This window comes from Belonocnema kinseyi, chromosome 4, assembly GCF_010883055.1.
Source record: "Belonocnema kinseyi isolate 2016_QV_RU_SX_M_011 chromosome 4, B_treatae_v1, whole genome shotgun sequence".
NCBI classification, from domain to species: Eukaryota; Metazoa; Arthropoda; class Insecta; order Hymenoptera; family Cynipidae; genus Belonocnema; species Belonocnema kinseyi.
The window spans coordinates 10,690,244-10,714,580 of NC_046660.1; the positions used below are offsets into that span (position 1 = coordinate 10,690,244).

Here is a 24,337-nt window from a genome sequence, read left to right on the forward strand (position 1 = left end):
AAGAGACTAGCGGTCAGTTTAAGCGAAAGTTATTCGCTGGCTTTTTTAATTAAAGGAATGCCGCTTTTTTCGAAAGCCATTCGAGAAATTAACAAAGGAGACAACAATCAATAATTGATATCGTAATGGAAAGACTAATGCAATCACAGAGAGGTTTCAATGAGATGGTATTGTTAAACACAAGTTATGTCTATGGAATGAATTCAAATTCAGTCACTAAATGCCCCATGATGCACAATATAACTAATGATAACTAATAAAAACCAATTTCACTCGTGTAAAAGATTTTTTTACTTTTTTTTTGTTCTCACTAAAATAAAATATTATGCATTGAATCAGAATTTAAAATTAATTTTGCAAACTTTTACATTAGTGGAATTAGGTTGAAAAACAAAAAACAGTCAAATATAGCCTTTCAGTAAGTAGTTTTATAAAATTCGTATGAAAATTTCGAATGGATATTTATGAGACAAAACAAAAAAGTTTTTTAAATTTGCACATAATTCAGACGTCACAGCGAAATAGGGCGGTTTTGGACGAACATAGGGAATTAAATTATTTTAAATAAAACTAATTTAGGTACAATATTCCTAAGATTTCATCAAGAAATATGCTGCATTTTAAATTTAAAAAAAAAATGAATTTTCTACTAAAGAGTAGAGTTTTGAAGCTGAAAGTTTTAATTTTTTATAAAACATTTAATTTATAAACCCGAAAAGATTGCTTTTCAAGTTAAATTGTCTTTTTTTTTTGGATAAAATTTGAGTTTAAGTCGAAAATGAATTTTCAATAAAAAAATTTGATTTTTGAACGAGAAAAAGATCAATTTTCAAGCTAAATTGTCGAATGTTTTAGACGAAATTTGATTTGAAGCTCAAAAAGATGAATTTTTAATGAAATAGTTGAATTTTCAATAAACAAACCTTAATTTTCAACCAAACTCTTGTATTTATAACCAAACATGTATTTGAACTTTAAAAAAAGGACTCAAAGATTGATGTTAAATGAAAGCGTTGAATTTTCAACAAAAGAACATTTAATTTTTAACTAAAAAATTGAATTTTAACCAAATATTCGCATTTTCAATCTAATAGTAGAATTTTTATCAAAAAATATAACAGTAGATGTTTAAATAAAAAATAAATAACTTACAATAAAAAATTTGCACTTTTAAAAGAAAATAGTTGAATTTTCAACAAAAGTATTACATTTTCTTCCGAATAGTTATATTTCTAACCAAAAGAGATTAATTCCGAATAAAAATAGAAGAATTTTCAAATAAAAAGAATTAACTTTCAACCAAAAATGGTGCATTTTAAAACAAAAGAGAAATTGTAACAAATAAGTTAAAATTTTGAGCAAAATTCATCAAGAGATGAATTTTTAATGCAAAAGGACGAATTTTTTATCTAAGAAGAGAAATGTTTTTCAAAAAATTTCAATTTTCTACTAAAAAAAGATAAATTTTAAAGAAAATAGTTAAATTTCCAATAAAGAATTAGTATGGCTTTTATTCAAACGAGATGAATTCTGTACCATAAACATAATAGTAGGATTTTCAGTTAAAAATAATTAACTTTCAACCAAAAAATATAACTTTTCTACCAAAAGACCAATTTTAGATCGAAAAAGACGAATTTTATATCTAAATAGAAAATATGTTTTTCAAAAAATGCTAATTTTTCTACAAAAAAAAAAGATGACTAAGAAAATATTTGAAATTTCAACAAATTAATTTAAATTTGGACTAAATGGTAGAATTTTTATTCAAACGAGCTGAATTCGGAACTAAAAACATAATACTAGACTTTTTAAATAAAAAAATTACCCTTAAAACAAAAAAAGCTCGAAAAGTTGAATTTTCAGCCAAAAAGATTAATTTTTAAAAATTTGTACATTTTCAACCAAAAGAGAAATGGTAAGCAAATAAGTTGATTTTCGACCAAAATTCATCAAGCGATGAATTCTCAATGCACATTGACGAATTTTCTACTCAAGAAGAAAAATTTTCTTTCCAAAATTTGGAATTTTCTACGAAAAAATATGACTTTTTACTAAAATAGTTTAATTCTCAATAAAATAATTAACTTTAGGACCAAATAGTAGAAATTTTATTCTTTTTAAACTGAATTATAAACCAAAATTATAATAGTTGACTTTTCAATTAAAAATAATTAACTTTCAAATTAAAAAGATTAATTTTTAACCAAGAACCGCGACTTTTATACAAAAAAAATGTAACTTTTTTACCAAAAGATACATTTTTCAGGCAGAAGGACGAAATTTTTTAGAAAACAGTGGAATTTTCAACCCAAAAGTTGAATTTTTAACCAAAAAGATTAATTTTTAACCGAAAATGTTAAATTTTCAACCAAAAGAGGAATAATCAACAAAATAATTGAATTTGCGACCAAAATTCATCAAGCGATGGATTCTTAATGAAAAAAGAGGAATTTTCTATCCAAGAAGACATTTTTTTCCTCAAAAAGTCTACCATTTCATACCAAATAATGATGAATTTTTAAGAAAATGTTTAAAGTTTCAACAAAATAATTAAATTTTCGACCAAATAGAATTTTCTATCCAAGAAAAAACGAACTTTCATCAAAAGTCTATTTTCAACAAAAAAATGACTTTTCAACCAACAAAATAGTGAAAATTACAACCAAACAGTTAAACTTTCAAGCAAAAAGATGAATTTTTAATAAACAAATAAAACCAATTTTCTATACAGAAAGACGAAAAAACGAGAAAACGGAAAATTTTCTTGAGAAACGAAAAAAAAACAATTCTTTAAAAAAAAATGAATAATGAAGATTGTGAAGTCTGATAATTTTTGTACATAATTTTACTGGAACACTTTTAATTTCGAAATTCTTAATGAAAGACTACTGTGATTTTGTGCATTCCAAAATTTGTTATGTATTTTCAAAATTTTATTCTCAACGATTTTATGTTTGGCAATAAAAAAAAATAAATAGTAAGAATGTGTCATATGCACTTGGAAAATAAATAAAAAATTAATTCAAAATGAAATTTGTAGAGAAAATATTCTCAGAATTCAGTTTGGAATGCACAAAGGAAATAAATTCACACAAGAATAATATAAAATGGAATCAGGAAGTCCAAAATTACCTGTTGTTGATGAGCCAGAGTCTGCTTCATCAAGACCATTTTTATACTCTGTTCCATTGCATATTTTTTGGCTCGAGTCACGGTATCTTGTTGCTCTGACGATATTTTTGGAAGGGTGGCACCCAAGATCCCAGGCAAAGTAAGATACTTTGCTCCAGGTCCTAAAAATTCAAAATTTTCAAATTTCAAAATCTGTTATTCTTTTGTTGAAACTCGAAATTATTTCAAGCGAATTTTCTCAGATCTTATCAGCAAAACGCCCATTGAAATTGTGGAAATCTACAATCAATGGAACTTTAATGAAAGAGACTTTTGTACATATTTTGTTTGTCACGATAAAAAGATGTACATCATTTAAAAATTCTTGCGATTTTTTCCTTTTGAAAAATACAGGGTGTCCAGCTGACGCATGATTTAAAGTTCCTGGCCATTTCCTGGGTACTTCTCGTAAATTTTTAATGTTTTTAAAATGTTAAAAATGTTTTTAAAATTTGGAAGAATTCAAGAGATTTCTAACCAGTTAAAATAAATTCCTAAATTGAGACAGGAATTTTTCTCCTTTTTCTAAATAAAAATAAACATTATTTACCAAAATTCTCATTCCATGAAAAAAATACTATTCCAAGTAAAGTTCTAATTCTTTACGGAAATTCCCTATCCTAAAATCTAAATTAGAATTCTTGAAGGAAATTTCCGGTTCCTTTTGACAAAATTTGAAAGAAGGATGTTCCAAAACAAAATTTTAATTTATAATTTTTCTACATTTCATTAACTTACTCTCCGTCAGCACTCAGAATTATAATTTTTACAGAATTGTCTATTATAATTCGAAAATATAGTAATTTCGTTTTTTCTAAAATTTGGAAGGAAGTTTTAAATTTTCGCAAATTTTTATTTGAAAAAAATCAATAATCGTAAATACAAGCACATTCTGATTAAAAACAAGAAATTTTCACAATATGACGTATTCTAATTTGGCAAATTCTCTGTTTATAAATGATAATAAAAATTATTTTTAAAAAATTCCCCATTCACTAAAACAAAATTATAATTATTCTTTGCGAAATTACCTGTTCTAAAATAAAATAATATCGGTTGAGGGCCAAATTATAATTTTTTCTTTTATGAATTTCTCTGTTCTAACATAAAAAATTACTAAGTTGAAAGTTCTTTACTAAATTGCCTGTTCCAAAGTTTAAAAAAATTAATTGTTCCAGAAAAAATTAAAGTTCGTTACGAAATTCTCTGTACCAAATTAAAGAATCATCTGTTCCAAGAAAAAATTAGAATTATTTTTTACGAAATTCCCTGTTCAAAAAAAAAAAACAAAAACAAAAAAAACAATATCTATTCCGAGACAAATAATAATTTTTCTTTTACGAATTTCTCTGTTCTAAAGTAAAAAATTACTAAGTTGAAAATTCTTTAAGAAACTGCCTGTTCCAAATGAAAAAAAAAGATTCCAAAACAAAATTAAAGTTTCCCTGTTCCAAGATAAAGAATTACGTTTTCCGAAGCAAAATTGTAATTCTTTACGAAATTCCCCGTTCCAAAGTAAAATAATACTGGTTCCAAGCCAAATTATAATTTTTCTTTGCGAATTTATCTGTTCCGAAGTAAAAAAAATGATATATTCTGAGACAAAATTATAATTCTTTAGAATTATTCTTCGCAAAATTCCCTATTCGAAAGTAAAACATTACACGTTCCAAGACAAAATTATAATTCTTTACGAAATTCCCTGTTCCAAAGTGAAAGATTACCTTTTCCAAGACAAAATTATGTTTATCTTTACAAAATTCTTTGTTCCAAAATTAAAAGTTACATTTTCATAGACAAAATTACCAGTTCCAAGACAAAATTAAAATTATTCTTTGCAAAAGTCTCTATTCCACAGTAAGAAAATTACATGTTACGAGAGAAAATTATAATTCTTAACAAAATTCCATCTTCCAAAATAAAAAATTACCTAATTTCAAGACTAAATTATAATTGTTTACAAAATTCCCTGTTCCAAAATTAATAATTACTTTTTCATAGACAAAATTACCAGTTCCAAGAAAAAATTATAATTATTCTTTGCAAAATTCCCTATTCCGAAATAAAAAATGATCTGTTCCAAGAAAAAATGTAAACTCCTTCCAAAATTTCTTGATACAATGTTGGGTATTACCTTTTCCAAGACAAATTATAACTCTTTACGAAGTTCCATGCTATAAAATAAAATAATACCTGTTCCAAGATAAATAATCATTTTTCTTCGCGAATTGCCCGGTTCCAAAGTAAAGAACTAAATGTTCCAATAGAAAAATTATAATTGTTTACGAAATTTCCAGTTCATAAGTAAAAACTTGCCAGTTACATAACAAAATTAGAATTATTCTTTACAAAATTTCCTATTCCATACTCAAAAATTACATGTTACGAGACAAAATTATAATTTTTTACGAAATTCCCTCTTCCAAAATAAAAAATTACCCAATTCCAAAACAAAATTAGAATTATTCTTAGCAAAAATCGTTATTCCAAAGTAAAACATTACACGTTTCAAGACAAAATTATAATTCTTTTCGAAATTCCCTATTCCAAAGTGAAAGATTACCTTTTCCAAGACAAAATTATAATTCTTTACGAAATTCCCTGTTCCAAAATTAAAAATGACTTTCATAGACAAAATTACCAATTCCAAGACCTTACAAAATTCATTGATCCAATGTTAAATATTACCTTTTCCAAGATTAAAACAAAATTACAATTATTTCCGAAAATCCCTATTATAAAGTAAAAAATTACCTTTTCCGACACAAAATTCTAATTTTTTACGAAATTCCAAGTTCCAAAGTTAAATAATACCGGTTCCAAGCCAAGTTATAATTTTTTCTTGCAAATTTCCCTATTAAAAAGTAAAAAATTATATATTCCAAGACAAAAATATCATTCGTCAGAATTATTCTTTGTAAAATTGCCTATTCCAACGCAAAAAATTACATGTTACAAGACAAAATTAAAATTATTTACGAAACTCCCAGTCCCAAAGTAAAAAATTACCCTTTTCAAGATAATATTATACTTATTCTTTGCAAAAATCGCTATTCCAAAGTAAAAAATTTCATCTTCCAAGATAAAATTATAATTCTTTACGAAATTCCCAGTTCCACAGTGAAAGATTACCTTTCCAAGACAAAATTAATTTTTTTCTTTACAAAATTCGCAGTTCTAAAATTAAAAATTACTTTTTCATAGACAAAATTACAAGTTCCCAAACAAAATTTAGAATTATTCTTTGCAAAATTCCCTCTTTCAAAATTAAAAATTAGCTGCTCCAAGAAAAAATGTAAACTTCTTACAAAATTCCTTGATCCAATGTAAAGTATTACCTTTTCCATGATAAAATTATAATTCTTTACGAACTTCCCTATTATAAAGTAAAATAATACCTGTTCCAAGCTAAATAATAACTTTTCTTTGCTAATTTCCCTGTTCCAAAGTAAAGAATTAAATGTTCCAATACACAATTATAATTCTTTAAGAAATTTCAGGTTCGAAAGTAAACACTTGCCAGTTCCAAGACAAAATTATAATTATTCTTTGCAAAATTCCCTAATCCATAGTAAAAAATTACATGTTACCAGACAAAATTATATTTCTTTACGAAATTCCCCATTCAAAGGTAAAGGCTGACCAGTTGCAAAAGACAAAATTATAATTATTCTTTGCAAAAATCGCTATTCTAAAGTAAGACATTACACGTTTCAAGACAAAATTATAATTCTTTACGAAATTCCCTGTTCCAAAGTCAAAGATTACCTTTTCCAAGAAAACATTATTTTTATCATTACAAAATTCCCTGTTCCAAAATTAAAAATTACTTTTTCATAGACAAAATTATCAGTTCCAAGACAAAATTAGAATTATTCTTTACAAAATTCCCTATTCCACAGTAAAAAATTAAATGTAACAAGACGAAATTATAATTCTTTAAGAAATTCCCTCTCCCAAAATAAAACATTGCCCGTGCCAAATTCAAAATTATAATTCATCACAAAATTCCCTGTCCTAATTGTCAAAATTATATTTCTTTACTGAAATTCCCTGTCCCGAAATCAAAATTATAATTTCTTTATAAAATTCTCTCCCCAAATATAAAAGTGACAATTCTTTACTAAAATTCCCTGCACCAAACTCAAAATTATATTTCCATACTAACATTCTATGTCGCAACTGAGAAACATAATTCTTTTCAAAAATCCCCTTTTTCAAGTCAGGAAATTATTTTCCATTTTCCAGTTTTTTCGGCCAGGTAGACACCCTGAGTCTATTTTAAATTTAAAAAAAATATATATATATATATATGTATGTACTAACCAGCGATAACCTGTCCTGTCTGATTAAGATCGTAAATGGGGCCTGGTAAGAACTCGGAAGCATTTCCTGTGAAGAAATTCAAAATTAGAATACATTTTAATCAACGCCAATATTATTCAGTACTTTGTCCATCACACGTGTTCTCGAAAGTCGTCACTCTCTCAGAACAGGTTACAACCATTTTTGTGATGGAAGAGGTACAATCAAGGGTCGACCATTTCATGTTACTTTTGTTCCGAATAATAATTAAAATTGAATTACAGGAAAATAATCAATTACGCGTCTCGAATCAAATAAAAAATTCTAATGACGATTTAAGATAAATTCTCTACTAACTGTTCAAGTTGAAAAGCTCTTTCTATTTGAGGCCAAATTCACGTGTAGTGCTGTTGCTTCATATATTATCAACCTCAAGTTTTCAAAACGTAACAAATCTGTAAAAGTTTTGCAACAAAAAAGAAAAATGTTCAAAAATTTGGTCGAGTCAAGAAAATTACCCTTGTTTTTATAGTAATATATTAATTAATCAGAACGGAAATAGGATTGTAAAATTTTTCTCGGGGAAAGAAAGGAAATTTTTTGTTTAAGGAAGACTAGACTGTCGAAGAAGCATAAAGGGGGATGTAAAATTACGCCTCGTAGCAGAATCCACAGCAGGTAGTTCCTCGAAACTGTAAGTTTAAAGAAATTAAAACAGTCTTATTATAGGCGTCTATAATTTGTCTTTCAACGTGAAAATCTTATCTCCGAGAAGCAGAATTCTCTCTTTTTTTTTACCCAGCTGCATGCCATCAAAAAGATGTTGAATCAGACAATATGCAATAGGATGGTTCGAAAAAAAATTAATTATGGAAATTGAAATTAGAACTACGTGGAAAAGCAGTAGTGTACTGGGAGCCTGAATAAGTATAATTAACTTCACTTGAATTATGCGGATTGAAAAATTCTCATTTTCATTGATTTCATATTTCTGTATGTCAATTTGAAGAAGAAAAAAAATGTTTTTCAAGCTCTTCAATATCTCCCCAAATTTTTACAGCTTTTTAATTAACATTTCCGAGGCGATAACTAAAATAATAAAATAAAAAAATAATAAAGCGATACATTTTTTTCCATCTGAATTATAAGAAAAACTTTTCTTCATTCGTGGGCTGAAATAGGCTAGACAAAAAATTGACAGGTCTAATGAATCGAAAAAAAGGGATTTTTACTAATAAATCGCCTTCGGACGTAGTAAAGATGTTTATTTTAAACTAGCTGCAAAAAGTTATCTTGAAAAAATACATATAAAGTAGTTCAACTATCTAGGAAGTAATTGAATTTTCAACCAAAAAAAATGAATTCTCTATTAAAAATGCAATATTTAATATTTAAAACAAACAAGATTTAAATTTTACATTAAAAAAAAAACACAGTTAAATTCGACCAAAAAAAAAAGAATTTTTTAACACAACAGTTTAATCCACAGCTAAAAAAAATATATTAATTTTTAACTAAATAATTGCATTTTCAACAGAAGAAGAAAGAATTTAAATTAAAAGAAATAAATTCTTCAATCAAAAATACATATTTTCAAACAAAAAAGAAAAATTCATCACGAAATATAAATTTTCACCACAAAAATGTTGTTTTTCAAATAAATAGTTTGTTTTTTTACAAAAACATTTAAATTTTTTATCCGGAAGATGAATTTTCACCAAAAAAGTTACTTTGCAGCGATATAGTTGAATTTTCAACCAAAATAGTTGAATTTTCAACTAAAAAGGATGAATTTTTAACAAAATTATCGAATTCTACACAAAACAGTTCAATTTTGAACGAAAGAGATCAATTTTTAACAAGAAAAGATTTTTCAGTGAAGAAAGTAAAAAAAAATTGACTAAACTGTTGAAATTTTAACTTAAAAAGAATTTTAAACAAAATAGGTACATTAACAAACAAATCTAACATGATAGTTAAATTTTCCATGAAAGAGTTACATTTTTAACCAAAAAATATTTTTTAGCCAAGAATGAAAAAATCTAAGTTATTGAATTTTCATCTCAAAAATATGAATTTTGGAAAATATAGGTAATTTCAAGAAACAAACAAAACTTTTTTAACAAAGTAGTTTCCATTGAATTTTCAGCAAAAAAAATAGTTTTATTTTAAATTTAAAACAGTGGAATTCATAAAAAAATTATTTTTAAAGCAAAACAGATGAATTATTTATAACACAGTTGAATTATTGAACAATGTATAAACTTGTTAACGAAAAAGATGAATTTTTCAATTAAAAATGTAATCATTGAATTTTCAAGCAACGCATTTTCAATTTAAAAAATTTCAATTTTATATTTAAAAACGGTTAATAAAGTTAAATTTTCGACAAAAAATGGAACAGTTAAATTCATAGTTTAAAAAGTCAATACTAAAAAAAAAAAAACAATCAGTTAAATTTTCAATCCAAGATTTAAATTTTCAACTAAAATGATGAATCTCAAACAAAAAAAAAAATGAATTTTTAATAAAAAAAAACAGTTGTATTTAAAAATTAAATAAGAATTTTTACCAGAAGAGAAAAATTCTCAAAACAAGACCAATTTTCAAGAGAAGAATTGAATTTTCAAGCTAGAAAGACAAATTTTGTTAGGCTGAAAATTTCTTTACCTTCCAGATTGAAAAATATTTCTTGGCTTTCTTTTTGACTACAAAAATAATAATTAGAAAAAAAAAAAAATACAAAAATATGTAATTATTTTCTAGATTTGTAAATTTTTTGTCTAGAATATTTTCGCCGTTGAATTTAGAAGTTTTTTTTATCCTCAGAAAAAGACAAACCTTTGGATTTAAAAATAATTTTTCGAAAATAGGAGTCCATTAAACATTAGAGAACGTGAATTAAAAAGCTATACAAATTTGTGGAGTCGTTCAATACTTCCAAAATGATGTAACAAAATATTTAAATTTTCTACCAAAGATTTACATTTTTAACCAAAAAATAGGTTTCAGCAAAGAATGAAAAAAAATGAAACGTTCAAGACTTGCAAAAACATTTTTTTTTTAAATTCACATACACGAAAATAACAAATCTATGAAACTAAGAATTTTTAAAGCATATTTTGCTAACATGCCAAAATAAATTACAATTTTTCAGGATCCAATTTCGATTTCCATAATTATGTTGTTTTTTTCGACCCATCCTAATATGCAAGAATGGCAATCGAGACCGCGATAGACGAGACTTATTTTTATTTGTCAACAAAGTCTTGACTCGAAATGCTTAATTCTGAAAGTCTTCTATTCAACTCTATCTTTATAGGTCATGTGCACACCTGTTTTCATCCAATTACCAATAAGACACAATTTGGATTTTCAAGCAATAGAGTATTGAATCAAACCAATTTATTTCTGCAAGTCTCTGAAACAGAAATCAGAACTCAGAAATCAAAAATCAGATTTCGCAATTCTTTTACTTTTTTTTTTTTTCGAGTTTTTCTTTATCGTTTTTCCAAAATCACGACAACAACATCTCATGTTCTTTGAAACGTTTCGACTAAAACTGGGTTCAGGGCTGAGAAATGAAGATTGCGAGCACAAATTATCCGAGAGACTGAGGCGAAGCAGAAATCTGTAAGCACAAAGCAAAGGAGAACACTCTCAGTGCGTTTTTCTGCGCCAATTCCTTAAACTTTGCCTTCTCCAACCTAATCACGAGCTAAGCCCTACAACTTTCTAGCGAGCAATGGCGATTTCAGGCATCACTTTGAGACATAAGTCCTTATTTTAAGGACATGTACCAAAGTCTCACGTTATCAATTACATGATTTATATTCGGCGGGTTTATTATTTGAAAAAAAGGGGGTAAATAGTGCAACCAATTGAAAAAAAATTGTATCAAGTTCGTGTCATTAAAATTTTCCAAGAATTAAAAATCAACTTCGATATTTACTTGTATACACAATGTGTATAAATTATCAAAATTACTATTTATTTAACCCAGGCTTCCGCTCCTTGGTTGAAAGTTGAAATAATTTCTTAAAAGTTAGTTTTTTTTTGACTGAAGATTTATAATCTTCGTTGAAAATTCGTTATTTTTCTGGTTGACTTTTTAAAATGAAAATTGAACTATTTTATTAAATACTCATCTTTTTAGTTTAAAAATCTATCACTTTTTGTAGAATTTTCACCTTTTTTTGGTTAAAATGCAACTGATTTGTTTAAAACAATAAATTTTTATTAAAAATTAAATTTTTTTTTGATAATTCCACAATTTTTTTTAGAAAATTTAGGCAATTTAGGTGTTGAAAATTAATCTTTATTTTATAGAAAATTAATTTTTTTGGTTGATTCATAATTTTAGGTCAAAGTTACTTTTTTGTTGTTTAAAAAGTCATTTTGTTGTTAAAAAGTCATTGGTTTAACTAAAAATTGAACTATTTTGTGGAAAATTGAACAATTTGTAATTGCTGATCTTTTTTTGGTCTAAAAATTGAAGTGTTTAGTTCAAAAATGTTAGAAACGAAAAATTAATCAAATAACATTTGGAGTAACATCACATTCATTGACCAAAGTATTTAGTTGAAAATTTCTGTAATTAGTTAAAAATTCGTTTGTTTTTTTTTCGTAGAAAATTATTCTTCTTGGTTTAAAAATCAACTATTTGGTTGAAATTTACACTTATTTCTTAAAAGTTCTTTTTTTTTTGGTTCAAGATTCATAAGATTGTTGAAAATTCATTTTTTAATTAGATTTTTTTTAAAATGAAAATGTAACTATTTTATTGAAAATTCAACTATTTTTTCAAATGTTTATCTTTTTGTTTAAAAATGTATATCTTTTTGTAGAAATTTCACCTTTTGCGGTTAAAATACAACTATTTGGTTTATAATTAATCTGCTTTGATAAAAATTATATTTTTATTAAAAATTCAACAATTTGTTAGAATATTTAATTATTTGCTTGAAAATTGATGTGTTTTGTTTAAAATTAATTTTTTTGGGCTAAAAGTCCAGAATTTTCATGAAAAATCGTCTTAGTTCGTGGATTTCTACTGTCTTTTAAACTGTTTAGTTAAAAAAGGTTAAAAACGAAAAAATATTAACTAAAAATTAAGTTTGGATTAACGTCACATTCGTTTACCAAAGTATTTAATTGAAAATTTATATAATTTGTTAAAAATTCGTTGTTTTTTTTTTGGAAATTAATCTTCTTGGTTGAAAATTGGTATTTTTTGGTTAAATCCAACGGTTTATTTATTTTTTACTTAATTTTTTTGTTTATAATATAAACTATGACACTTTTTATCGAAAATACATTTCTTTAAGTTAAAAATTTAACTTCTTGCTTGAAAGTTTTTTTTGGGTTGAAACTTTTTTGTTTAACAAAAATTCAACTATTTTATTGAAATTTTATTATTTTGCTCAGTATTATTCTTTTCAGGGGAAAAATGTATCTCTTTTTGCAGAAATTCCAGCTTTTTGTGGTTAAAATACAACAATTTGGTTCAAAATATATTTGTTTCAATGATAAGTTAAAGTTTATTAAATAAATCAACAAATTGTTAGAAAATTTACTATTTATGTTTAACTATGTTTGTTTTTTGTAAAAAATTGGTCTGTTTTGGTAGAAAATTAATTCTTTGGGCTAAATATAAAGTATTTTTTTATGAAAATTCGTCTCTGATGGTTAAATATAACTGTATTGTTAGTTTTTAAAAAAATAAAAATCTTATCTTTCTAACTATAAAATTTTTTGTAGAAAATTCATATTTTAAGGTTGAAAATTCAACGCCAAATTCAACTGATTTCTGAAAAGTTCATTTGCTTTTGGTTGAACATTCATAAGTTTGTTGAAAATTCGTTCTTTTAGTTAGATTTTTTGTTTGTTTTTCAAAATGAAAGTTTAACTATTTTATTGAAAATTCAACTATTTTTGTTAAATATTTATCTTTTTGATTAAAAATGTATCTCTTCTTGTATAAATTTCACCTTTTGTGGTTAAAATGCAACTATTTGGTTTAAAATTGATCTAATTTGTATAAAAAAAATTTTTTATTGAAAATTCAACAATTTGTTAGAAAATTTAATTATTTGCTTGAAAATTGATGTATTTTGTTGAAAATTAATTTTTTTTGGGCTAAAAGTCCAGAATTTATATAATTTGTTAAAAATTAGGTTTTTTTGTAGAAAATTAATCTTGATTGAAAATTCAACTATTTTATTAATTTTTTTTGTATTTTGTTGAAAATTCCTCTTTTTTTATAGAAAACCAATTTTTTCTGTAAAAACATAAGTTTCTTGTTTGAAAATTCGCATTTGCTGGTTAAATACAAAGCTTCATTTATTAGTTATTAAAACTTTTTTAAAATTCATTCTTTTATGTTGAAAATCCAACTCTGGTTGACGGTTGAAGTAATTGCTTAAAAGTTATTTTTTTAAAAACTAATTTGCAAACTAAAAATTTTACTATTTTGTTGGAAGTCAACAAATCGTTTGTAAATTAACTTTTTTATTGGTATAATATAATTATTGGTATTTTTTGTAAAAATTCTTTGGTTTAAGAATTCCACTATTCAATTTAAAAAATTTATAAATCAAAAAATATAAACTAAAAATAAACCAAATGTGTGTTGAGTCCGAGGCCTGATATTGGCTTAAAATGGTGGAAAACGTTTGGCCCATTAAAATTTTTTTTTGTTTTAATAGTGCACTTTTATCAATTCTTATTTTGTAATGTAACTGTAGAATTAATAAAATTATAATTATTTAAACAAAACAAAATCCCAAACAAGTCAGACCTGCCCTTATATATTATGAACAATTTTCCAAAATTTCAGGACAATATATTAATTTTTCTAATTATAAAGCCATTGAATATATATCAACATGTAATAATTGGTTACGAGAGAAACTGTCACATGACCTTAACCCTTTTATCTGTTAAATCTTACCTGCTTCGTTTCCAATCTAGAGACAATACAGAGAGACTTGAAAATTTTATATCGCCACTGCCTTTTCTAATTACAAGTCTCGATAACACTCAATTTCTCAAATTTAAATACAAAATTATTAAAAATTTTAAAAGTGAATCCTGATTAAACGTTTAATAATTAAAAGTGATTTAATATCCCGGAAACAGGGTCTAAAATGCATTAGAAATTAATATAAATTTCCATTTAATTTTCGCAGGTTTCACAGCCTTTCATCTATTTCCCTCCTTTTCTGGTTTTTATCATTAAAAAAAAAATAAATTCCTTTTGTTGGAAAGGCTATTATTATTTTTTTTCTCAAAATTCACCGGTTTTATTAAAAAATTAACTTTTTCTTGAAAATTCATTTTTTTCGGTTAAAAGTCTACTATTATAAGTTTTGGTTAAGAATTCGACTATTTTGGGTTGAAAATGTTAATATTTGGTACAAACTTTAATAGTTTTATTGAAAGTTCAACAATATGGTTGATTTTTTTCATTTTTCTAATTAAAAATTTGTCTATTTGACTTGAAATATCAACAACTGATACTTTTTTTCAATCTTGAATGAAAAAATCACTAAATTGAAAATGTTGCTCTTTTGAGGAAAATTCGCATTTTGGTATTAAACTATTTTTTTTGCTTGAAATTTAATCATTTTAGGACGAAAATGGAACTGTTTGAAAATAAATCGGGTTTGGTTGTAGATTTCACCATTTTGTAGAAAATTCGTCTTTTTGGTTTAAAATTCATCTTTTTTGAGAGAAATTTAATCTTTTTTAATTAAAAATACCCCTGTTTGGTAGAAAATAAATATTATAGATTGAAAATTTAACTACTCAGTAAAAATTCATTTCATGTTTAAATTAATTTTTTGAAACGGAAATTCAACTATTCCATTTTTTGTTGAAAATTGATCTTTTTCAATTGAAACTTCAACTATTTTTGTAAAAAATTCAACCATTTGGCCAAATATGAATCTTTTTTGTTAAAAATTAGTTGTTTTAATTTTTCTTGAATTTTTTTTTTTAACGGATATTCAACTATTCCATTTTTTGTTGAAAATTGATCTTTTTCAATTGAAACTTCAACTATTTTTGTAAAAAATTCAACCATTTGGCCAAATATGAATCTTTTTTGTTAAAAATTAGTTGTTTTAATTTTTCTTGAATTTTTTTTTAACGGATATTCAACTATTCCATTTTTTGTTGAAAATTGATGTTTCGAGGTTGAAAATTCAACTATTTTTGCAAAAAATGTAACCGTGTAGCTGAAAATTAAACTATTTTTGTAAAAAACTTCTACTAGCTGGCTGAAAATGAATATTTTTGTTGAAAATTAGATTTTCTTGTTGAATATTAATTTTTAAAACGAAAATTTAACTATTCCTTTTCTGCTTTAAAATGGAACTTTTAAGGTGGAAAATTAAACTATTTTTGTAAAAATTCAACTGTTTGGCCGAATATGAATATTTTTGTTAAAAATTAGTTGATTTTTTTTTAAAATCTTTTTTAACCGAAAATTCAAATTTCATTTTTTCTTAAAAATTGTTTTTTTTTGGGTGGAAAATTAATTTATTATTGTAAAAAATTCTACCATTTGGCTGAATATGATTTTATTGGTTAAAAATTAGTTGTTTTTTTTTGCTGAACATTAATATTTGGATCAAAAAATTCAACTATTACATTTTTTGTTAGAAATTTATCTTTTTGGGTGGAAAATTAAACTATTTTTGTAACAAATTCTACTATTTTCCTGAATATGATTATTTATGTTAAAAATTCTCTTTTTTTGTTGAAAATTAATATTTTGAACCAAAAATTCAAATATTACATTTGTGTTAAAAATTAACTTTTTTTTGTTGTTGAAAATTACTGTTTCGAGCCACAAATTCAACTATTCCATTTTTGGTTACAAATTGATCTTTTTGGGTTGAAAATTAAACTATTTTTGTAAAAAAATTCAACTGTTTGGCTGAATATGAATATTTTTGTTAAAAATTAGTTATTTCTTGTTGAAAAATCATTTTTGAACCGAAAATTCAATTTCCATTTTTGGTTTGAAAATTGATCTTTTTAAGTGAAAAATTAAACTATTTTTGTAAAGAAATTCAACTAGTTGGCTGAATATGAATATTTTTGTTAAAAATTAACCTATTTTTTTGGTTGAAAATTAATTTTTTCAACTAAAAATTGAACTATTCCATTTTTTTGTTGAAAATTGATCTTTTTGGGTGGAAAATTAAACTATTTTTGTAAAAAATTCGCATTTTTTGTTGAAAATTAATACTTCGAACCAAACATTCAACTATTACATTTTTTATTGAAATTTTTTTATATTTTAGTTGAAATTTCGACTATTTGGTAGCAGATTAGTGTATCTTTTTGAAAATTCGTCATTTATTGATAGAAATTAATTTTTTTATTAGAAATTTAACTATTTGGTTTGCAAATTCAGCATTTTTGTTGAAACACTTTTTCTTTCTTTATTGAAAATACCTGTCTTGGTTCAAAATTTAAATTTTGCTGAAAATTCGTCATTTTCATTTGAAAATTCATCTTTTTTTGTTAAAAATATCACTGACGGATAGGAAAGTATTCATATTAGTTAAAAATACAACTACTTGATTAAATATTAAAGTATTTTCTAAATATATGCCTTTTTTTGTTTTGAAAACACATCTTTTTGATAGAGGACGCAAGTATTTTTTTGATAAATCGTTTTCTTTAAAGTCAATTTTTTAAACTGAACATTTAACTGTTCCATTTTTGAGTAAAAATTAATCTTTTTAAGTTGGAAATTCAACTGTTTTGATAAAAATTATTTTTGTTGTTTAAAAATTAATTTTCTGAACTGATAATTCAATCTTCCATTTTTTTTATTAAAAATTGATGATTTTTAGTTAACAATTCAACTGTCAGGTTGAAGATTCATGTATCTTCTTGAAAATTCGTCTTTTTTAGTAGAAATTAAATTTTTTAATTGAAAATTCAAATATTAGGTAAAAAAAAAGCATTTTAGTTGAGTTTTTCTTTCTTGGTTCAAAGTTGCTGAAAATGCGTCTTTAAGGTTTGAAAATTTATCTTCTCTGGTAGAAATGTTATCTGTTTCGTTTAAAAAATGCCCCTGCTTGGTAGGAAATTAATCTTCTTAGTTGAATAATTTACTTGTTTAAAGGTTGAACTATTTTGTTTGTTCAAAAATTAATTTCTTCAAATGAAAATTGAACTTTCACATTTTTGTTAAAAAAATCAACTATTTGGTAGAAAATACAATATTTTAACTTAAAATTTAGAAATTTAAAGTTTTTCAAATTGAACTTAACCCAATACCCACATTAATTTGATTAAAAAAGTATTTATCCCCCTATTTTCGTAAAATATCTCCTCATTTCTTGGCCTGTGAAGCCTGTGATCGAAGCAGCTGAAAAACGTGTATTCCCTGGTAGTCCGAAATTTGGAAAATTTTAGGCCCTGGCATAAAAATCTATCAAACAAAATAAAAATACGGGAATTTTTGCAAGCAAACAAACTGGTTTCTCTCTCTCTCTCTCTTTAATTTACCGGCCGAGACTCGTAATTAGCAAGACTTGTCAAGAAAAAAAAAAACTATCCTAAAATGCTAACCTATCTAAAATTTTATGAGTATTTTGGTACTCGTCATTAGACGCTCTGTCAGTAGGGAGTTTTTTTTGTAAAAACTCTGATTTGTTCTGTTCAACGTATGTAGCGTTCTCTTTCTGTTTCTTTCATTGGCGCACGCTCATGATCACAGCTCACTCGAAGGCCACAGATTCTGTACTGTCTCTCCGCTGTAACATCTCAGAACAGAAGGACAACCATACATTAGTTTTATTTAGGCCAATGGTTGCACATCACCCTAGCCTACCAAAAATTTATTGTCAAACTAACTGCATAAAGAGCCATTCGACAATTAAGGACAATTAGCTAAGCTAGCGCATTAAAAACAAAAGCTAAATACCAAACATCCCAACTTCCCAAGAGAAACACATTTTTCTTTTGTTTCTCTCCCACAACAATTCCTTTACGTACACAATACATTACTCGCATTGTTGCCTCAGCATTCACCGTCTTTTCCATCTGTACATTTTATGCGCGTACACTGTACAGTTTCCTATATAGTTCTTTTTTTTTTATCAATAAAACAATAATAGAATGAAGTAGCAATATACCTTCTATTCGATACTTTTTGCTAGGCGGCTCGGCATTGTGTGGCGGTGTTGACATCTGCAAATGAAAAACCAACTTTATTTTTACATTCTCATCCTAATGAGAAGGTATTGGGTTTTATGTAAAATTTCACTTTGTCGGTTTTCATCAAATCTCCACGTTTTTAATGTAACTGAAGCTTGCAACACGTTTATGAACGAAAATAAATTTTTGTTTTTTATTTTCTTTATCATTTTCAAAAACCAAGGTGTGTAAAACTTAGTCAGCTATAAAGAATTATTCGGACTAAACTAATTTTTGTTTTACCTGTCACCAGGTGCAAATAATCACTAATAGAAATTTCGGAAACTTTATAATTTCGTTTATAAACGTTGAAAACCTCAGTCAAATCGTTTTGAGGCCCCCTGAGTCAGAAAAAACGATTTTTACGAAGGTATTTGTCTGTCTGTAGTCTGTATTCTGTAGGAACGATAACTTTCAAGAGATTGATCAGATTGGATTCTGCTTTGGCACACTTTTGTAAGGCCTAAGAAGAAAGAACGAGTTCGTAGACCAGCTATTTTGCATGAAAATTCAAAAAGTGAGCGCATTTTCAAAATATTTCAGACTATTCAGGTTTTTTCCCGATTCGAAAACATTTTTTACGGTCAATGAAATTAAAAAACAGGAACACTAAAGCTAAAAAATTTTCCACCTGAGATCATAAAAATTGAGCTACAAATGAAAGCACTTAAAAAGGAACTGTTAAATTTTGAACTTTTAAAATTAAAATTTAAAAGTTTTTAATTTAAAAATGTTGTATTCAAATGCTCAATAATTTAAGCGTATAAAATTGAAGGTACTAACATTTTTCAATATAAAAAATATAAATCCACGTTATATCATTTTCAATGCTCTAAATTAAAAAACCAATCAATCAACTTTAAAAATTTTAAATTATATAATTTTAAGGAATTTTAAGCTAGAAACATCAAATATTGAAATATTGAAAAAAATTTAACTGAATACTTCTTAAATTAGAAATTCAATTATTTTATTTTTAAATAGTTTAAACATCCTTCGAAAGATTCAAACTTTTATTTCAAAATCTTGAGAAATCTAGAAGTTGTTATAAATTGGTTTTAAATTTTAAATTAGTTTGGAAATTTTTCAGAACTTCTAAATATTTGTCAAAATTAATTGAATTTTTTCTACAATTTTCTGAAAATCCTGCAAATTTTAGAAATTTCCTTTACAATTTCGATGTATAAATAACGATTGCACATTTGTTATTGTGAAAGACTTCAAAACAATAAAAAAAATTTCTTAAGATTCCTAGGAAAATTAAAAATAATTTTTCATTTTTAAAAATTGTTTTAAGAGAAAATATAAAAAGTTTTTAAAATATTTAAACAAAATTTCCAAAAAAGATTCTAGAAGATTTTAACAAAACTTTATAAAATTTACATGATAATTTTTAATCTTTTTAAAACTCCTAAATATCTCTTAAAATTACTCAATTTTTTTCTACAAATGTTCATTTGTAAATTATACATCAAAATTTAAAAATTTCACTTACAAATTAAGCATTTTTCAAATACAACAATTAAAATTGTAACGTTTAAAGTTTAAAGGTACTTCGAAATTTTAACGATTCCAGGCTTTCTATGCCAAACAATTCAGTTAGAGATTCTTTATTTTTAAATATTTGGTTTCAATTTACTTGTCTTCAATAAATATTCAAACATTGCTAAATATTCATTAATTAATATTTTTTTCAATTAAAAATTTCAAATTGAGTGAGTTAAAAATTAATATTTTAGACTGAAACAATATTTTAAATTTAATAAAATCCTTTAATTAAGAATATAATATTATGAAGTTATTTTTAAGTTGAAAATAGTTTACAAACTTTCAGTCATACGTTCACATTTGTTTAATGACTAAAACTTTCAAATTGAAACCGTTAGTTGTAACGTTAAAATCTGAAAATTCTTAAATTTTGAACTGATTTAAAATCGTTTTTTTTTTCACTTTTTATTACTTAAAGTTCAGATCAATTTAGAAAAATTTATTCATTTCTTAAAGAAAAATGTTTTTTAAACAAAATTTTCTACATCAAAGACTTTTATTTTTTAGTTGTTCAAGTCTTTCAGAAAGCATTTAAAAATTCTTTAAATTAAAAATGTAAGCTTAAAAATCAAAATTTTGACTGAAAAAAAATTTTTAATTACGCATTATAAGCTAAATAATAGCATAATTGAAAAACATACAAATTCAACTTATTATGTAAAAACTGTTGAAATCGAACGTGGACAGATTTTTCTTCTACAAATTTGTAAAATTCCCGGTAAAATATAATGCACTGTCATTTCGCGGTTTCAAAAAATTCCCGGTCATTTCCCGGTCCAGCGGCCACCCTACTATTTTTCTTCTTCTTCAATATTAAAAAATTCTTGGTATGGATATTTATAGTACTTGGAAACTCAAACAATTTATCCTTATGACTTTTTTCCATAAAAAAAAATTATTCAAGTTATAGCATTTTCAATATAAAAAAATAAAAAATGATGAACATGACAACTTTTTGAATTTTATCGAAAATTCAATTTTGATTATACAAAAAAATGATGAAAAATAAAAAATTCCACTCTACGGTCAAACTATGAAAAAAATAGAAAGAAGTTGCTCTTGCAAAAAAAAAAAAATAGAGAAAACTCGTTCCAAATTTGGCATGAACAATTATTGATAGGACACGTAATTTTTGTTTAAATCGTACACAAGGTACGAATTAAAATTAACAACCTACTAGTTGGCTAAATATGGATATTTTTGTTAAAAATTAGATTTTGTTGTTGAAAATTGATCTTTTTAAGTGGAAAATTACACTATTTTTGTATAAATATTCTACTAGTTGGCTGAATATGAATATTTTTGTTAAAAATTAATTTTTAAAACGGAAATTCAAATGTTTTTGTAAAAAATTCTACTATTTAGCTGAATATGAATATTTTTGTTAAAAATTTGCTTTTTTGGTTGAAAATTAATATTTCGAACCAAAAATTCAACTATTTTTGTAAAAAAATTCAAATGTTTGGCTGAATATGAATATGTTTGTTAAAAATTAGTATTTTTCGTTAAAAATTAATTTTTAAACCGAAAATTCAACTTTCATTTTATCTTTAAACTTGATCTTTTTAAGTGGAAAATTGAATTATTTTTGTAAAAAAAATTCTACTAGTTCGCTGAATATCAATATTTTTGTTCAAAATTAGATTTTTTGTGTCGAAAATTCATTTTTAAAACGGAATTTCAACTATTTTATTTCTGGTTTAAAATTGATCTTTTTGGGTGAAAAATTAAACTATTTTTGTACAAAATTCAACTGTTTGGCTGAATATGAATATTTTGAAGTGGAAAATTAAAATATTTTTGTATAAAAAAATTCTACTACTTGGCTGAATATGAATATTTTTGTTAAAAATTTGATTTTTTGTTGAACATTAATATTTTGAACCAAAAATTCAACTATTACATTTATTGTTGAAAATTGATCTTTTTAAGTGGAAAATTGATCTTTTTGGGTAAAAAATTAAACTATATTTGTAAAAAATTCTACTATGTGGCTGATTATGAATATTCTGGTTAAAAATTGGCTTTTTTTTGTTGAAAATTAATATTTCGAACCACAACATTTTTGAAAATTCGTCTTTTTTTTGGTAGAAATTAATTTTTTAATTGGAAATTCAACTATTTGGTTTGCAAATTCAGCATTTTGGTTGAAACACTTTTTTTCTTTATTGCAAAATCTGTTTTTGAAACTCAAACAATTTATCCTTATTACTATTTTCGATAAAAAGAAAATGATTAAAGTTCTAGCATTTATAAGAAAAAATAAATAAAAAAAACCAAAATGATTATAATGACAACTTTTTGAATTTTGTCAAAAAGTTAAAAATTCAATTTTAATTATAAAAAATAAGGAAAAATCAAAAATTCCATTATGCGGTCAAACTATAAAAAAATTAAAGTTTTTGACAAACGACAAAGTATGAAAAAATAGCGCAAACTCATTTAAATTTGTCATGAACAATGTTTGATAGGACACGTCATTTTTGTTTTAATCGTAAAAAATAACATTCAAAATTAAAAACTTATATTTTTCTAAAAACGACACAGGGTACGAACTAAAATTAACAGACTAAAGTTGTTCACCCCAAAAAAAAGATCTAATAAATTTGTTATTAATCACTTTTAGATAGGACAAGTAGATTTTCTTTTAATCGTAAAAAATAAGTTAAAAAATAAAGAAATACATTTTTGGAAAAAACGACACGAAAACGAACAAAATTAAAAGACAAAAGTTGTTTAACCAAAAAATATCTACAAGTTTGTCATAAACTCTGGTTATAAAAATACATTAAACGTAAAAAAAATCAACTTTTTGGAAAAACGATACAGGATACAATAACATTTTATTTAACAAAATTTTTCGCCTAAATTACATCTACATTGAATATAAACAAATTAAATTTATGGAAAAACGACACAAACTGCAGTAAAATGTTTAATAATAATTTTTACTTTGATAGAATGCACCTTTTTTTAATGATAAAAATAAGACAATAAAAATATTTGTGTTCCAATTCTAATGCATATCATTAAAAAGGAGGTTTTTACTTTATTTTGCAATATTTGAATAAACAGCCCCAGACCGAGGTAAAAAAAATAAATATAATATATATTTGACATAATAGAATTGAACATAATGTAGGAAAGTTCGTATTTTCTACGAAATGAAGTGCGAAGCATGCGATACGTGATGAGAGTGTGTCCGTTAAAGCCGAAAGAGTTTTAACAAAAGAGAATTAACAATCACCAAATGATAGTTGCCGATTCTTTGACCTTCAATTTTAAAAGGTTTGCGCACAAATGTGGGGTAAATAGAAAGGCAGAGCACGAAGCGCGAGACAAATATATTTATAAATATAAATATATTTTATCCCTATGGAATAAAATATTGGGACCAAAGGGTACTTTTTGTCAAGCTCAGAGGGTAACAAATTCATGATAAATTCAGAAGATTTCAGAAAAATTCAACTTACATTCAAAAGAATTCAAATGAATTAGAAAAAAAGTTAAAAAATCTAATAAATTTCATTGATTCCTGTAAAACTGGCATGAATTTAGAATTTTAGAATAGAATATGAAAAACTTTATTCATAAAAATTCAAGGTAAATTAAAAAAAAAATCAAAGGAATATCAAACAATTTGAAAATATGAAAAAATTTATTGAATTCAGTATCTTTGAAATAAGCTTAGAAAAATTCAAGGGAATTCAAAGAATTTTATGAAATGCCTAAGAATTCAAGGCGAGGTTAATAGACTTCACGATCAATTAAATAAGAACTTACAGAAGATTTAAAAAAGCACTGAATTAAGTAGAATTAATTGAATTTAGAAGGGTTCAAGTAAATTAAAAACATTCAAACCTCGTCAAATACTTAAAATCCTATTAATTTCGAACACAAGAGGGCTAGAAACATTAAAAATTTAATTTTTTTAACTGAAAAGTTCTTAAATTAGAAGTTAAATTATTTCCATTTTAAACTGTTTAAGCATCCTTTAAAAGCTTTAAAATTTTATATAAAAATTTTGAGAAATCTAGAACTTGTTTAAAATTTTTTTTCAAATTTATAACTATTTTTCAAATTTTTT

The 24,337-nt window shown here is 24.7% G+C and overlaps 1 protein-coding gene across 3 annotated transcripts in view; it reads right to left on the reverse strand.

Moving 5' to 3' along the window:
- The window catches only part of LOC117170526 (poly(U)-binding-splicing factor half pint), a 79,691-nt gene that overhangs the window by 49,185 nt on the left and 6,169 nt on the right, over positions 1-24,337 (reverse strand). For 2 of the 3 annotated variants that reach the window (XM_033357315.1, XM_033357316.1), the window contains exons 2-4: positions 18,642-18,696; positions 7,501-7,566; positions 3,136-3,296 (exon numbers count right to left, since the gene is read on the reverse strand). In XM_033357315.1, the coding sequence (XP_033213206.1) occupies positions 3,136-3,296; positions 7,501-7,566; positions 18,642-18,696 (282 nt within the window). Of the gene's footprint in view, positions 1-3,135; positions 3,297-7,500; positions 7,567-7,836; positions 8,815-18,641; positions 18,697-24,337 lie in introns of those variants that run through there. The other variant, XM_033357317.1, reaches the window with a different exon arrangement.